This window comes from Pristis pectinata, chromosome 1, assembly GCF_009764475.1.
Source record: "Pristis pectinata isolate sPriPec2 chromosome 1, sPriPec2.1.pri, whole genome shotgun sequence".
In the NCBI taxonomy this organism is placed as follows: Eukaryota; Metazoa; Chordata; class Chondrichthyes; order Rhinopristiformes; family Pristidae; genus Pristis; species Pristis pectinata.
Window position 1 is genome coordinate 51,875,912 of NC_067405.1, and position 17,585 is coordinate 51,893,496.

The 17,585-nt window shown below is 39.6% G+C and overlaps 1 protein-coding gene across 1 annotated transcript in view; it reads left to right on the plus strand.

Moving 5' to 3' along the window:
- Positions 1 to 16,879, plus strand: part of znf804a (zinc finger protein 804A) — a 202,174-nt gene extending 185,295 nt beyond the window's left edge. Inside the window, exons 3-4 of the mRNA XM_052023765.1 lie at positions 2,028 to 2,158; positions 9,031 to 16,879. Coding sequence (XP_051879725.1) covers positions 2,028 to 2,158; positions 9,031 to 12,493 — 3,594 coding nt within the window. The 3' untranslated portion in view covers positions 12,494 to 16,879. The remainder of the gene's footprint in view (positions 1 to 2,027; positions 2,159 to 9,030) is intronic.
- The last annotated feature ends 706 nt before the right edge of the window (positions 16,880 to 17,585 follow it).

The window sequence follows — 17,585 nt, forward strand, 5'->3', positions numbered from 1 at the left end:
CTATTTTTCTTTCATCCATGTGCCTATCTAAGAGTCTCTTAAATGGCCCTATCATATTGGCCCCTTCCACCACCCCCGGCAGTGCATTCCAGGCACCCACCACTCTCTGTGTAAGAAACCTAACTCTGACATCTCCCCTGAACTATCCTCCACGCACCTTAAACAGATGACCTCTGATATTGGCTTTAACTGCCCTGGGAAAAATGTGCTGGCTGTCCATTCTGTTTGTGCCTCTCATAATCTTGCATACCTCTATCAAGTCACTTCTCATCCTTTGTCGCTCTAAAGAGAAAAGCTCTAACTTGCTCAATCTCTCCTCAGAAGACATGTGATTACTAGGGATGAGGTTTTGGGGTACTTGGAAGCTTATGATAAAATAGGCCAAAGTCAGCATGGTTTCTTCAAGGGCAGATCTTGCCTGACAAATCTGTTGGAATTCTTTGAGGAAGTAACAGGCAGGATCGACAAAGGAGAGTCAGTGGATGTTGTTTACTTGGATTTTCAGAAGGCCTTTGATAAGTGCCACACATGAGGCTGCTAAACAAATTAGGAGCTTGTCGTATTACAGGAACGGTACTAGCATGGATAGAAGATTGGCTGACTGGCAGAAGACAAAGAGTGGGGATAAAGGGGGCCTTTTCTGGTTGGCTGCCGACGACTAGTGGTGTTCCGCAGGCGTTGGTGTTGGGTCCGCTATTTTTCACATTATATGTTAGTGATCTGGATGACGGAATTGAGGGCTTTGTGGCCATGTTTGCAGATGATACAAAGATAAGTGGAGGGGCAGGTAGTGTTGAGGAAGCAAGGAGTCTGCAGAAGGACTTGGACAGGTTGGGAGAATGGGCAAAGAAGTGGCAGATGGAATGCAGTGTAGGGAAGTGTATGATCATGCACTTTGGTAGAAGGAATAAAAGCATAGACTATTTTCTAAACAGGGAGCGAATTCAGAAATCGGAGGTGAAAAGGGAATATGGAGCCCTAGTGCAGGATTCCCTAAAGGTTAACTTGCAGGTTGAGTCAGTAGTTAGGAAGGCAAATGCAATGTTAGCATTCATTTTGAGAGGACTAAAATATAAAAGCAAGGATGTAATGCTGGGGCTTTACAAGGTGTTGGTCAGGCCACATTTGGAGGATTGTGAGCAGTTTTGGGCCCCATATCTCGGGAAAGATGTGCTGGCATTTAGAAAGGGTCCAGAGGAGGTTTACAAGAATGATCCCGGAAGTGAAAGGATTAACGTATGAGGAGCATTTGATGGCTCTAGGCCTGTACTCGTTGGAGTTTGGAAGGATTGGGGTGGTGGGGGGGAGGAAATCACATTGAAACCTATGGAATATTGAAAGGCCTGAAAAAGTGGATGTGGAGAGGATGTTTCCAGTAGTGGGAGAGTCTTGGACCAGAGGGCACACCCTCAGAATAGAAGGATATCCCTTTAGAACAAAAAAGAGGAGGAATTTCTTTAGCGAGAGGGTGGTGGATCTGTGGAGGCCAAGCCATTGGGTATATTTAAAGTGGTGGTTGATAGGTTCTTGATTAGTACGGGCGTCAAAGGTTCCGGGGAGTAGGCAGGAGAATGGGGTTGAGAGGGAAAAATAAATCCACCATGATTGAATGGCAGAGCGGACTCGATGGGCCAAATGGCCTAATTCTGCTCCTATGTCTTATGGTCTTATGATCATAATAGCTTTTTTTTAACTCTCTCTATTCTCTATACTTGCTGTTCTGCTATCTCTCTGTCAGATTATCTCCAAAATAGGGTCAGTCCTATGTTCTTGGCCTATAATTTTGGACAGGCCTTCTTCATTTAGATCCTTACAACCAGCAAGCAGAAAGAAAACTTGATCCAATGAATCTGAGGTGGATGTGAATGTTATTGTATGCAAGGTCAGCGCATATCACTTGCACACCATGTCACACAGTAGCCCACTAACTCTGTTGCATTGAATGAAAGTGGGGATTCCTTGCACTGCCTGATAAAGGCCAGCTGCTGGTTTGAATTGATATTGATTCAACCATTTTGTTTTTGCAGAGACTGAAAGAACTGAAGCAGAGGGAGTTTGCCCGGAACGTCGCTTCCAAGTCAAGAAAAGACGAAAAGAAACAGGAAAAAGCGCTCAAGCGTTTACATGAGTTAGCAGAGCTCAGGAAGCAAGTGGGCTGGTGAGTTTATAAGTAATATAATGTTCAAATGTGAAGGCACAAGCACAGATATAATTAAAGGAGCTTTATGACAATTTAGTTTCCTTCCTTTAGCCAGCCATAAAAATTAAGGCTGAAAATTGTTCACTGTAGGACACTTTCATGCACTGTCATGCACTTTCACACTGTGCATATGAACCACCAAATTACTCACTCATTTCCTACAGGAATTCTAAGTAGCAGACAGAAAAAAACTTGACGCTAGCTGGATATGAAAGGTGGAAGGACGTCAAGGTCTGAATTGGCTTGATAAGTTACCACATCATAGATTTGTCAGCAAGATTGAAGGCTATGGAATAAAAGAGGCGGGAACAAAATGGATAAAAAATTAGTTAAGTAATAAGAAACAGAGTATAAGTGAAAGGTTGTTGTTTGGACTAAAGGGAAGTGTAGAATGGAGGTCCCCAGGGGTGAGTACTCGGACCACAGCTTTCCTTAATAATTAGTAATGATTTGGATTTGAGGAAACAGAGCGCAATTTCCAGATTTACAGATGATACAATGGCTGGAGGCATGGTAACCTGTGAGGAGGACAATGACAGACTTCAAGGAGATCTTAGCAGGCTGTTAGAATGAGCAGATAGATGACAGGTAAATGTTAAATATGTGAAGAGTCCCACTTTGAAGGAAGAATGAGGAGGGACAATATGAATGAAAGAGCACAATGCAAGAACCGAGGAATCTAGGAGTATATGTGTATAGTTCAGTGGCACAGCAGGTTGAGGAAAAGCTTTAAAAGAAGGATTCAAGATCCTGTGCTTTATATGAAGAAACAGAAAGTACAAGTGCAGTGAAAGTTCAACCAGAACTTGTAGAGAAATAAAGGCCTGCAGATGCTGGAATCTAGAAGAAAAACACCATGATGCTGGAGGAACTCGGCAGGCCAGGAAGCATCCGTGGAGAAAAGCAGGTGGTCAACATCTTGGGTTAGGACCCTTCTTCAGGACTGAAGATAGGAAAAGGGGAAGCCCAATACATAGGAGGGAAAAGCAGAGCGGTGATAGGTGGACAAAAGAGGGGAGGCGGGGTGGACACAAGGTGGTGATAAATAGATGCAGGTAAGAGATAGTGATAGGCAGATGTGGGGGAGGAGGGGAGAGCAGATCCACTGGGGGATGGGTCAAAGGTAAGGAGAGAAAGGAAAAAAAAGAGGTAGAAAAAAGAGAGAGATCAGAGATATAAGAGAACTTATAGATTGTTTGTCGCTCCAGATTCCATCAACTGCAGTCTGTACTGTCTCCTCTGGAGTACTGTGTCAAGTTCTGGGCACACTTCACCATGGGTGTAGAAGATGTACAAAATTAAGGGTCCTTAGTTACCTGGAGAGACTGGAGAAGCTGGTGTTGGACTATTTGGAACAGAGAAGGTTGTGAGAAATCTGATTGAGGGAATTTAAAATTGTGAAGGGTATAGACAGATAGATGGAGAGAAACTGTTCCAATTGGCAGAGGACTAAAGAATTAAAGGACATAGAATGTAGGTGATTAGCCAAAAATCAGAATTTACTTGTGAAAAAACTGTTTTAACATAACAAGTAATTAGAGTTGGGAATGCATTGCCAGGGGTAGTAGTGGAGCCAGAGCTGACTGCAGTGCTTGAAAAAGGAACTGGAGAAATATCGGAAAGGTAAGAATGGTTAGGGCTCTGGGGAGAAGGTGAGGGAGTGGGACCAGCTGGATTATCTTAAAATGGGGCTAGTACAGACTATGGGCTGAATTCTCTCCTGCGTGGTAACCATTCTGTGGTTCTGGCTACTACTGTTAATGGTGAGTGATATGTTTTGTAGTGCAAGATGCAATGCCTGTCATAATAGTAATGGTGTTAGAGTTTTCAAGGATAACAGCAGCTGGAAATATGCAGAGGAGGCAGATCACATCAGTCAGTGTCGAGTCATAGAGCCATACAGCATGGAAACAGGCCCTTCAGCCCAACTTGTCCATGTTGACCAAGATGCCCATCAAAGCTAGTCCCATTTGCCTGCCATGCAGTTTGTAGAGCACAGAAATGGGCCCTTTGGCCCACAATATCCATGCCAACCTTTTAGTCTTTCTATGTTAATCCCATTTGCCCCCATTAGGTCTGTATCCTTCTAAAAGAATACATTCGATGCTCAATACTACTAATAATATTCTCCATTAACTGTAAATCTGAGTGTATTTTCAGAAACAGGCAGGAACCCCTTTCCCTCTCATCCATTCCATTGCCACCAATGTTATTTGAAGAGTTTGTTGTGTTCTAGAGCTCTCAGCAGGAGGCCATATCCACCTGTGGTGTTAGGGGACTATTCACCTAATGCTTGCATCTTACCTTCAATATAATCAGCTGTCCAAAGCAGTCACAATTCCAACCTCTGGATAGGATGAGGACCACAACGACGGTGGCTGTCGACGTAAGTGGGCCCATTTACTTGGGCTGGGCTCCTTCTAACATTGAGCTCAAAATCAACATCCAGTAAACACAAAGGAGGCCACTGATGCTCTTTATTGACTCTTGCCTGTGAGTGGCAGGTAGAACAAGCTTGTAACTTTAGGAGACTGCAGTATTCTGCAAGTGCAGAGTGCTGGCAACTGCCTTCTGGGTGATTTACAGATACCGAGATTCAACTGATACCAAGTGGTGGGATTGCTTGCCATCTTGGAGGTGGACCACAACAGAAAGGGATTCCACTCCCTCAAATTCCAGCTGGTGTGTGAATGTATGCAACATATTGTGCAAGTATCCTGGCAGCAGTCACGATGCCTTCATTCTGTCGCAGTTGCTGTGCCATCTGTACCTCAGCCACCATGACAAGCCCAAGAATGGCCTTTGGTGAAGTGATCCCTGCTGATGACATGAATGCTTCTACAATGCATGGGCAATCTGCTTGAAATAAATGGGAGGCTGCTACATGCAACACAATAAAGTGGACCATTGTCCTCACTACTTATTTATTTTTGTAAATTATAGTAATTTTTATGTATTTCTGTCTTGCATTGCAAAACAACAAATTTCATGACATATGTCATTGATAATAAACCTGATGATGATTCTGTCATGTTCAAGCAATAATTCCACTGCCAGGCTTGCACTGGAGGAGCCCTGCCATCCATGACAGTGTGGGTCTCAGGATCTGTCCTTATCTACAGTAGATTTCACAGCCTCCCCATCATGCCAGCTTAGTCCTCACCACAGCTATAAGGTGAACAGCTGAGGAGTAGGTGTGGTGGAAGAGGCGGGGTTACACAATCTGTAGCTTGTATATCAGAATTCTGCAGGGTGAATGTGAAAGGTAACACTAATGATTGATCCGTACACAAATGTAAAGGTTTGCACTGTTTTATTTTTGTATATAGTTTGTTTTTTTTTATGATGAATAAAGTTTATTTTGGAATAATAAAAAAAAGAAACTGGATAAGAGTAGAATTATCTTCATTTCCTCCTCACCACAGTCTCAGATACAGTCGTTCCAATGGCTACAAGCCCTGTTTTCCTCATGGGATGGCTGGAGCTACTGTACCCACTGATTCAGGTGACCATGAGCCACTTTGTCCTATAAGAGAGATGGAATTGTGTGGAAGTGTAACTTCCCTCCACCTTGTGTGACAAAGACTCCCACAACAGTTTTGGAAAGTGGAGCAGATACTTTATCCCCTGTCGTGGCACTCTTGAATATCCCCCAAGTTAACTTCATTTCCAAGATGCTTCTGAACACCATCTTCAGCCACAGTACAAGAGTCTTTTAAAAGGTTCAGGTAGATTTTAAGTTGCCCAGGCTGGATTTTAATGGTGTTCCCCACTCACAATAGAGGGTACCCTGCTGAGGCAAGAGGCCAATTATCAATATGGTTGATGCTGGGCTGCATTCTGAAATCCTGGTAATGAGCAGACATCACAGATATCGCATGCTGTCTTTTTTGTGACAAACCAGCACTGACTATTTGTGCATCCTAATTCCTGTGCCTCTTTCAGGGTTAACTAATTTAGCTCACTGAATCATTTAAATAGATTGTGCAAGTAGTTACCATGACCATAATTTGAGAGAGTGTGCAATTTAACTTCCATGCAAAACAATTAAACAAATATTTTACAACAGATCTAAAATAGAAGAAAATAGAAATTAAAAGCTGCTTCCAACGAGCCAGTGGCGCTCAGAAAGCAATTTGAGTGGTGTTTAAATATTGATATATAAAAATGTTCTTGGGAAGCATATTTTTTCATCAGTATACTGTAAGTAGAGTAGGTCTTCGAGGATTACTGGTGTTAGCCTAACTCATTCCAAAAAAATGTACTTTCCAAAACCCCTGCAGTTCATAATCAGTAGTTAGTGACAGATTAGTTCTTTTCCTTCTTTACCACTTCATTTTGGTTTAATTTCAAGTCCAAGTGCAGTTTGTGCATTAGAACTAATAAGGGAGGAATTATTTTGTATTTTACTGGTTGTGTAACGGTTGGAGCAATTCATTTATCAAAGGATTCTCCATGTAACCTAAGAGATTCAAATCTAATATTTCCTGGGCGATTGCATAACAGGCTAACGTTTTTTACTTTGGCTATAATTTGTAAATGAGTGTGCAAACAGGGCATGAAATTAATCTGGTTATTGTAAATCGTGGTTAAAATTTCTACTCAAATCTAGCTACAAATGTAAAAACATTCATGAACCAGCATAATCAAGAAGGATTTTATAAAATAATGGTTCCATTTTGGCATGCAAAAATAAATCAAAGTTTTAGAGCAATAACCTAGTTTTATTGCATCTGATGAAAATATATCTTGGTCAAACTTGTTAACACTATGGCCCTAAAAATTTGCTGCCTATTGATCTGAACATTTATTGGACCACAGCTATCAGGAACTTGTACCACTGTGGTGGATAAATCTTTCAGAATCAGTCCAGGCACTTGTATCACTAAAGGTGACCAACATACTGGGAGGGCTTGGAAATCCAGCAACATGTAGGGTGAAGACATCTCCCAGTGCTGATGAAGGGTTTTGACCCAAAACGCCGACTGTCCATTTCCCTCCATGGATGCTGCCTGACCCACTGAGTTCCTCCAGAGGTTGATTTTTGATAGTAGATCACCTTAATCAGCTTTCTGTTGATTCCCAGTCATTGCTTACAAAGGGATATATATACTTTTGAACAAAAAAATCATCTATTTTGGGAATTGAGAGGTATGAAGTTAGTGCAGGAAGGCATGGAAGTAAAAACAATGATCTTATTGAATAGAACAGGTATTCAGTCCTGAATAACCCATCCCTGCTTCTATTTATGCTCTATGTTCCTCTGATCACAGACTGAGTGAGTTGTCACTCCCATTACTCTGGGTGATATTTGTGTATCATGGTGTTCATGATCGGGTGTATCTCTCGAGACCACATGCTGGGTTGCTTTGAAGTACTGGAGGCAGCTGTCTGACATTCAGGGACTCCCACATACACTAATCCCTTTTCATGAATATGGGAAGTTGATGCTGGCTACAGGATTGGTTAGATCACACCAGGCAAGCTTCACAGGATAACAACAGGTCAATTTAGCTTTGTCCTTGGTCTTGTCTTTTCCAGACTGTTGTTATTACACATTATCAGAAATGTCTTCTGCCCAGTCATGTTCAGCAAAGTTTGAGAGTGGTACCAAAGTTGGAGTTCTCGATGAACCACCTCTACCCTCAATCCAACATCAGTATGTAATCATCTGACATTTGTGAAAATAAACCTAGACAACAAATGGCAATCAAGGAATCTGTGATATTCATTTCTTGATTCTTTATCTAAAAGTTGTCAAGAGACAAGATAGATCATGCATACAGCATTTTGTATTTTGCATAACTTTTTATAAGATGTAACCTACCCTGTTATGAATTAGTGCAGGGTTCCTTTGAAGGATTATGGTGGACTGAATTCATCATGTGAGTTAATACCTCACTCTACAGGTTTACTATCCTCTGGGATAAGACAAACCATCCATCTTCTAATCTAATCTTACCCTTGCACTACTTATATCCACAGCATCAGGTCTTTCCCCAACCTAACTTATTGAAATAGCTTCAATTGAGAGAAACAATCAAGCTCTTTAACTATTTTACATACGTTAAAAATGTATAGATTTTAGAATGAAGGGAATTTTTCACACCGATGTAGCCTTTTAAATTAAGAAACATCTTCTGAGCTCACATGATTTTTTTCCAAAACTTTGAAATTGTACTCTGTGATGGGATCAAGATTGGATGTAGTATTTCAAATGTAGTATAGCTAGGGACTTGCTAAAAAAAATATGCTTTGCTTTACATCTTGTCACTCTCTTTCAGTATTGATGCTGACTTGCAGTGAATCTTGAACAATAGTGTCAAAGGCCTTTGTTCTTACTTGAATTCAGTTCAATAACTTATGTAAAAGTGTACTTCATATTTAACCCACCTATAAGCAGTGCCCTGCATTTATATCTGCACAGTTCCTGGGATGAACCAGTGTAGATAAATATACTGTATGTATCCTTTTGTACAATATCAAGTTTCTATATTTATTTCCAACTTGAGACATGTTTTTAACTCATGGCAACTACATTCCATTGCAGAGCACAACCAATTTCTTCAACATTCTGATTATAAAGGATCCTATTAGTAATCCACTAATCTATGTAACCTGTATAGAACCTTACACATGGAAGGAAATAGAATGTTACTTGCCAGTTTCGAGGTCTTAATATTTTCAGGGTACTCCCTGCAGAAAGAAATGAGGCTGCTAATATATTCTGTTATAACTTTGTTTTCTGCTGTCAGTTGGGTTGACAGTGATGTTATATTTGTATTTTGTTGGTACAGTGTTTCACTACCATCTTGTTTGTTGTACTCTAGTGCCCCAGGGAGTGGTCCAATGTTCAAGTCCACGACCGTTGCTGTTAAGAATCCCCCAGGGAAAAATCATCAGTGTGCCGGCCTGGACACTGAAGGAGCAGACAGTAAATTGTCAGATCCCGAATGTGGGATGGCTGGCAGCACAACAGAGACCAGCAGAGGAAAGAACAAATTGTCTGCAAGCAGTGCAGCTGAAATGTGGAAGGCTGAACATTGTAATCTGGGGAAGCAAATCCGTGGACAGAAAATAGGATTCTCCTTTTCCTTTCCCAAGAAAGTCCCTGTTAAACTGGAATCATCGGCAGCAGTTTTTTGTGAGAACAGCGAAGAAGGAGCGAGTAAAAAGAATACAATCCACAAACACAAAATCAACAATAAAACTTTTAACACTCAAACAGGTTCTGGACCAGAGACAGTTGTTGATCTGGAAAGCAGCAAGCACCAGCAACAAAACAATAGCTGCAGTACCGCAGAGACCTCGTTTAAAGAGGTACCACAAGATTTGGTAATAACAGACTTTGACAATGGTGTAGCAGAGACCAATGATTCTTCTTGTGCACCTCAAGTTCAATGGAAGAACAAGCCAAAGCTTCCCTTGTTTGTGTCTGTGTCATCAACAGACCAGGACACACCGCAGATAGAAGAAAAAACCACAGAAAATGCTGAGTCAAAGGATTTCATTCTTAATGAGGACAAAAATGAAGATATGACTGTGAGCAGCCAAGAGACAAATTCACTCATGGAAGGTGAAACAAGCACACCATCTGAGGAACTAAGCCAGGCGGTTAATGGCATTGAGGAGTCCCTCCATAGTTTGCGTGAGGATTGTTGTTCTGAAAATGTAGTGACAGAGACTGCAGGCATGCAGAATAATCCTTGCTTGTGTAGAAGACCAGGTGCTCCTTTCTTTCCTGTGCTCAGTAAAGATGACTCAACTGTCCTTCAGTGGCCTTCAGAGATGTTACACTTTACCAACACACAACCTTCTATAACGTTTTGTTGCAATCCCCTATATTTCGACTTTAGGTCATCCAAATCTAAAGGCTGTGCAGAAGAGATCAAGTCCAAAGTAGACGATTTAGATGCACCCCAGAGTTCACTAAAAGAAAAAGGTAAATCTAATGTCAGTGCCAAAGGGGATTTTCTCAACAGGTCTTCTGATATGAAACTAGACAGCCCCAGTTTGTACACACAAGGTGTTATCTGTAGTGATGAGAGATATCATGCTGTTCAAGATAGTGATCTTGATGTTTGTAATGAACAAGTGGTTGGATTAAAGCATCACTACGATGGGACTGAGCGAGAGGCATCCATTAGAGAAATTATATCTTATTGCAAACCTAAAAAGTTAAAGAAGCACAGAAGGTCTTCCAGGCATTTAAGACATAAGCGAAGGAAGCAAAGGATTGCAGAAGAACGTTTTAAGAACTGTAAAGGAGAGAGCAAGCCAATTCACTTATGTAAAAAGTTGAAAAGGAGGAAAGTAACAGTGGAGTGGAAAAGTAGAAACACAAGTGAAGTCGGCGAAGGCTCCAGTAGTTCAGGAACAATGGAATTGTCTGATGAAGAACGTGTTACGGACAGTGCCGAATGCAGACCTGGGCAGGGGAAGATGAGAACAGAAGATTCAGAAGGAAGCTCTGATCACCTTGAAGTTAAATTTGATCAAAACAATGAAACCTCGGAGAAGTTGGGTGGATTCTGGAAAAATATTGATAGTGACAGTCCAAAGAGAAATTCTTTGAAAAATAAGTATGACGACAGAGTATGCAATACAAATAATGAAGCAGAAGGAAAAAGTAGTGAGAACAATGGGGAACTTGACAATTTTCTTACAGTTAATGAGACAATCAGGTGCAGACAACAGAAGCTGGCCAGGAATTCTGAAGGAGACTCATCACCTAACGCATCTTTGTATAAAAGAAAGCAAGGTAAAAGTGGCAATGGCTACAATTCTTTTTCAGACGTGGAATATTCTGATCAACCAACTGATGAAAGACATTCTTGCCAGAACCATTCAAAGAAGAGAGGCTATGCATCTCTGGATGGTGAGGCAGTCATAATCTATCACAAGCGCTGTAGGCATAGATATTTTTCATCACCACATAAAGATAATAAACAAATTGTTAACTCGCCACATAGGAGTTGGAGCCAAGTGAGTAGTTCCAGTGCAGATTTTAACCACAAAAGTAGAAAGGAATCTCACCAACAAAAGCAACAATGTCAAGCTAGGCACAGCTTAAACAGCAAAACATTGGAGAGAGAAGGGTGTTTATCACCAGGTGGGTTGCATCCTTGCTCCACTTCATTTCAAGAGAATACCTGCGAAGTATCACTTCCAGGGAAAGATAAAAATATGATAAACGCCTCTCCTATCACCACAGGGGAAGACTACAGTTCAGTGGCCAAACCACCAACAGGATCATTTGTGGAAGATTACCATTCAAAGACAAACAATCATCTTCTGGACAGGCCAGTGTCCAAAATGACGACATGTGATGGGCATAAACTTGATGAACATATGAAAAATAGTTTTTCTGAAATGTGGGTTAATCACAAAGACCCTTCAGGGGATATTTTATTTCCTAGGCTTTCATTTGTCTTAGATGATGGTACTGTCTTGCCTCACAGTGAACAAGCACATAATCAGGGTCTGTTACAGAAAGATGTAATTCCTCAGAAGCAGACAGACTCATGTGGGGATAACATTAAAGATATCAAGGCATCCCTAAATGAAGTCTTTCTCTGCCATTGTGAAACTGCACCTGAGGTACACACAGGAAGAACATGGCTTCAAGATAACTCAGACATTCCACACTATAGTCCCCAGCAATCCCTGCAGAATGACGCAACAGTATTTATTGGCAAACAACCTCAAAAGTCAGAGCAAATGTCCAAACCTTTCTCCCCACTTTCTCAAACAATATCCTTTGCACCAGAAGAAATTGAGAAATACAGGCAACTGCAGATTCAAGCTCAGCAGCACATTGAGCAACAGAAGCTGGACAGCAGGGTGAAGACACCTTCCCCTGCTACAGCAGCCCCCATGCAGCAGCCTGCCTCTCGCCAGCAGTCAGTGACAACTGCATCGATTACAACCATTCACCGCACTGTGCTCCAGCATCACCCAGCTACTGCTGCTGCCATGGCTGCAGGATCATTCATACAGCCTCATCTGCAGTCCATTCCACATGCTCACCCTCTCCCACCGCACGTAGCTCATATTTCATTAGCCCCTGCCCTTTATCCAGGAGGTCCCCCAGCTTTTCTAGCAGCTCCACAACTTCACATCATCCCTGCCTGTGCCCTCCATCCAGATCACTTTGCCCTCCACCCATTGCCAGCAGCTACCTTGTTCCCCCCATTACTCACGCTCCACACACCTGCCATTCCTCTCCATCATTTCCTCAATTCCAGTTTTACCACCCAAGATTTTCTGCATCTAACAGGAGCACCCACGTAAACTATGTGATTAAATAAATGTTTTCCTAAATAGCCTGGAATCCAGGTCTGGATTTTCATTAAGACTGTAAATAATGATGGCATTACCAATTTTGGGTGTGTTTCCAATATTTTTTACAAAGTGGTAGAGGAAATATAAATGATACCTTGTATGTAATGTCATACTAATCTCTTTCTTGCATCTTATTATTAGAATTGTAATGTTTCCATTTTGCTGCAAAACTTGCTATAAAACTTGAAGTCTACAGAGTATTAATGTTGATGTTCTGCTGGTAGTGTTTACAGTAATGTAAATAAATATCCATAAATTTATTCAGAACGTACACACAAACATTTTCAAAGATTAAGATAAGAATTTACTTCTCCTTTTCCATGACTATTTGTTGTATGCTTTTTTTTATAAAGTGAATGCTGTGTATATTCACGCATCTTACCACTGCACTGAATTTTGTAATGCTACATATAACTACAAGATCATAGAGCTCTTTAAATTGGTGGGTCCACACACGTGCACACATGCATTTATGCAATCAATGATAATATGAATTTTGATAGTTACATTTGACTTCAATATTATTTTGACATCTTGTAACTTACTATGATTTCTTCTCTTCACAACCATAATGATGTCATAGAATACAAGATGCAAACTTCTGTTTTGTAACCAATAGCAACTTTTTGACAATGTGATTTGTTCACAGCACAGTATCACGTTATTCTTGGTAGTATGTAATTCCTTGGAAGACTTAATTGAATATATTATTATTGAATAAAAGCCGAGTCATTAAAATAAGTTACTGCACATGGTAAGTATCTCCCTAAAGACTAAATTTCTAGAGGAGCAATGTAGAACAATGATATTTAAGTGCTTGTGAAAAGGTATTTCTCTGTAAATATAGAAGTAATTTCAGAGACACCCTGTTCAATGTGGAAGCAAGGCATCTGTATTAGAAAGTTAATAACTCATCATTAACAGTCATCAATTAATCAGTTCTGCTTTACACATCGTAAATAGGGGAAAGTACATAAGATGAAATTGTTTTGGCAGTGTAGTTAGAGGCTGTTTTTCTGAGGTACGCAGTTAAATACTGCATTGCACCTTATTTATGACATATGAGGCTTAATACTGTCAATGGCCAGGAAGCAGAGGAAGGTTCTTCCCTGCAGTATCACTATAATGCTTTCCAATGAGCACATTAACATGAGAACATTGTTTCTTAGGTGATAGCATTACTGACAGTGAAGATAAATTTTGTATATCAAAAACGTGCAGTTTAGGATTGAGTCCAACGTCTGCAATGAATGAGGAAATAATAATCTGGCCATTATCCTGTCGCGTGATATGAACGATACAGTTGGGGAGATAGTAAAGTTCACTGTTGCATATAAATGAGGTCAGAGGCCAACAGAATTTTACTGTTTCTATTTAGTATAAGACAAATAATCTTCAGTGCTGTGATAAGTGCAGCTTTATGCTTTCCAACGCCAGCAGGGTTGTCATAAATTGTAATTAAGATCATTAGTACCAAAATGATTGGGCTTGTTTTACACTCAGTGGTGTTGATGGACAAAAACCCCTAGCTGCTCAGAATTATATCCGATACCTTTGCCTGCATCATCAACTGCTTGTGTGGCACAATTTGCTTGAGATCGATAATCAAAAACTTTTTGGATATCCTCACAGCAGATGAAATATCCTCTTCAAACAATGGCAACATGGTTCATCATTATCTAAATCTTTGAGCCATAATATGCTATGTAAACAGAGGGACAATAGCAATACTTCTCCCCATTTTGGGTGTGAGAAAAATAACCATCAGTTCCTAGTCTTCAGAACTATGTAGACATGTAATTATTTTATGGGTGCATATCAAGCCTGTTGAATATCTCAGTGCTGTCTGGTATAATTTTTACAACAATACTATTTTTATGACAATGTTAGAGTTAAGGGTTCACCATCAACATTCAAGCATAATTAAATAACCCTGCAGAGTGCTCCAATGCCAACATGAGTAGTTAAACTGACTGCATGCAACTTGAGAGACAATTTAAAACAATGCATGAGACAGAGGCTACATTTCTACTGCATTCTCCCTCCATCCATCTAATTAAGTCCAACTGATTCTCAGCTGCACCAAAGAAAAATACAGGAGGAACAGCTTGAGTTTTCCACTGCCTTAAAACCCCATGTGCAGATGTAACATATATCACTCTGGCTATGATCATTCTGAACCTGCTGGATCAGAGTAAGGATATTGTCTAAGAAGAGGTGTACTAATGGTTGGCAATGGATTGCTGCAAGAATAGTAACAAGTGCAAAATAAGACAGTTCTCTAAAAATTTCATTGCAAGGATCTAGAGATGAAATTGCAGAATTATTTTTAATGCAGTAAGTCATTGTCATCTGGAATTTACCACCTCAGAGAGTGGAGGAAGCAGATTCCAGGGTAATTTTCAAAAGGGAATTTGCAGGGTTATTGGGAAAGTGCAAGGGATAGACTGACTGAACAACACTTTCAATGAGCCAGCACAGATCCAATGGGGCAAATTGCTTCCATGCTCCAGTCCTTTTCCATAATTCTGAATTGGAGAGCAATGCATCTTTTGGACATGGCTTTAGATATTCTTTTCGTTTCGGTCTCACTAATTTACTTAATTAAGAATTGATCGGATATATCATTTCACTACATGAAGCTCCTTCCTTGCTCAGCTTATTGTATATTGTGATATTGTTTGATGGTACAAGGTATTGTCTAACTATTGATAAATGGCATGCCAATAAATTTTCACAATGGCCAATTTTCAAGTGCCAATTTTTAAGGGACTTTTCAAGAACACACCTTATAATTCATTTTCTGTTGGCTTACTGAATTGGAGCATTATCCTAACTTGACCAAATCCAGAAAATATTGCGAATACACTGTAAGTTAAGCAGCATCAGTGAAGAAAGAACAAACCAATTAACTTCCATAAGAGTTAGGCATGGACAGTGTATTCGTTCTAATGAAAATCTATTGCTCTGAAGTGTAAAATCTAAGATTGAGTGTAACTCAATTAGATGACAGGGAATAACTGGAAATTGAGATGATACTTTCTGGGAGATATTAATCCCCAACTGTGGCCCTGAAAGAAGCAGGAAACATAACTTTGATCCTTCTCCAGACCAGGAAAGTAAACTTGTGAATGAAGCTACTCAGTTACCTTACACAGATATGTGCACAAGTTTGATATTGGGTAGACATCCTATCTGGTCACCCATCAATGAAAAGAATAAAAATCAGAGGAGTAAATAAAAAAATGAGAATGATAGAAATATTAACCTTAGTTCTCCTCTCAATCTAAAGCCATAATTTCCATCAACTGACCAAAATGAAATTGGCACCTTGAGTATCACATTTTGATTATGCTGTTATTCCATAGTGTGGCCAATCACCACAAGAGAAAAATAATGAAAGGTTGTTGATATAATATAATGAAAGGCATTAAACATGTCCCCATAATAGTCTCACTAAAACCATAAATTTTCTCATCAGTAATGATTTGAGCATTCGGTGTAAATGTAATGATGACTGATTAACTATAAATATTCATGAGCTAACATATTCTGCCTGCTCTCCCGTGGAAATCTTTCTTATCTAGTCAATCATTCTCTATTTTCTCACTCCTTTATCCAAAATGTTCTAAATATTAGAAATATCTGAAGTGATTAATATTCAAACTGTTCCAGACAATAAAAATGAATTCATATATACAGGATCCTTCCTTTATTGTAGAAGCCCATCTGATACAAATAATCCAAAATAATGAATTTGAGATAAAGCATGTGTAAATAATAGAAAGTAATTATCTGTACATTTTTTTTCTGACCCTGCTTAATGTTATTTTCATACTAAACAGCTTTGTCAACTAACTCGGCGTATTTCTGCAAAAATCTCTCCCATATCAAGATTCACTTCTCCTGCACAATTGAAACTACATTTAAAGGGATTCAACTGTATCCGTATTAAGTCTTTTTGTACCCAGTATTGGACAAAACTCTAGGAAGAAACCAAAACAGTTTAGTGAATCCAGGTTAGTTCTTCATTACTTAACGATAAACAAAAATCAGTTAATGGAAATCTTTCACATACAAATCAGTCTGAACAATAGCTGCAATGCAGCAAATGATTGAAAAATATAAAAATTTCCGAGAAAGTTTATGAGAAGTTTATGTTGCAGCAATGCTCAAGGTTTTGACCTTCTTGCAGACATATGTAGCAATCAACAGTCATGTAAAACAGATTTTCATATTAAAGTAAAGGATTCATGTGGACTAAGTTTCTCCAACTTATTTACAGTTAGTACTGGTTGATTATGTAGCACTATGTAAAAATGTAAATTTGAAAATAAAAACAGGAAAATATATTGAGTCATCAATTCTAGTTATTTGAACTGAAGTGTTTCTTATCTTTAGTCAGTTCCTTGGCTACCCATGTACTTACATTCCTCCAATGTTTCTCCATTACCTCCTGAAGAAACTACTAATGTTGAAGTTCGGCTCCACAGATCCTGCCCACTGGCTTCTAATATTCCCATACAGCATTAATAACATTATGACTGTGACATGGTAGCAACAGATTCAAACAGTGGGGAGGAGATCACAGTCAAACCTGGGGCTGGGGTTGATCTATTCAATTTGCCCTCTCAACCCTAGCTCAGGTGTACTGAGTCCCCTTCTAGCATTTGAGTCATAACACCATTCAACTGGCCTAGTGAGCATACCTTCCTGATCTATATCACTCAATTAACTAAACCACCAATAGCCAGAATGAATGTTATTAATGCTGGTAGATTATCTTTTAATACTACTGAATGAAATTATTTTGCCTAATGTTTTAGTGGAGGCTTCATCCTAGTTAAAATACATAGGTTCATATCGGCATTAAATCAACACATGAGATTGCCCTACAAATATATAAGCATCATCCACTTACTCTGCCAACGATAAATTTAAGCTTTTTATTACAGGATTTTTCTTATATTTCAGAAAAAGTAGAGCTCTAAAAATCATTTTAATGGAAATGATTTAAAGTTATAATATCACCATGAACAAA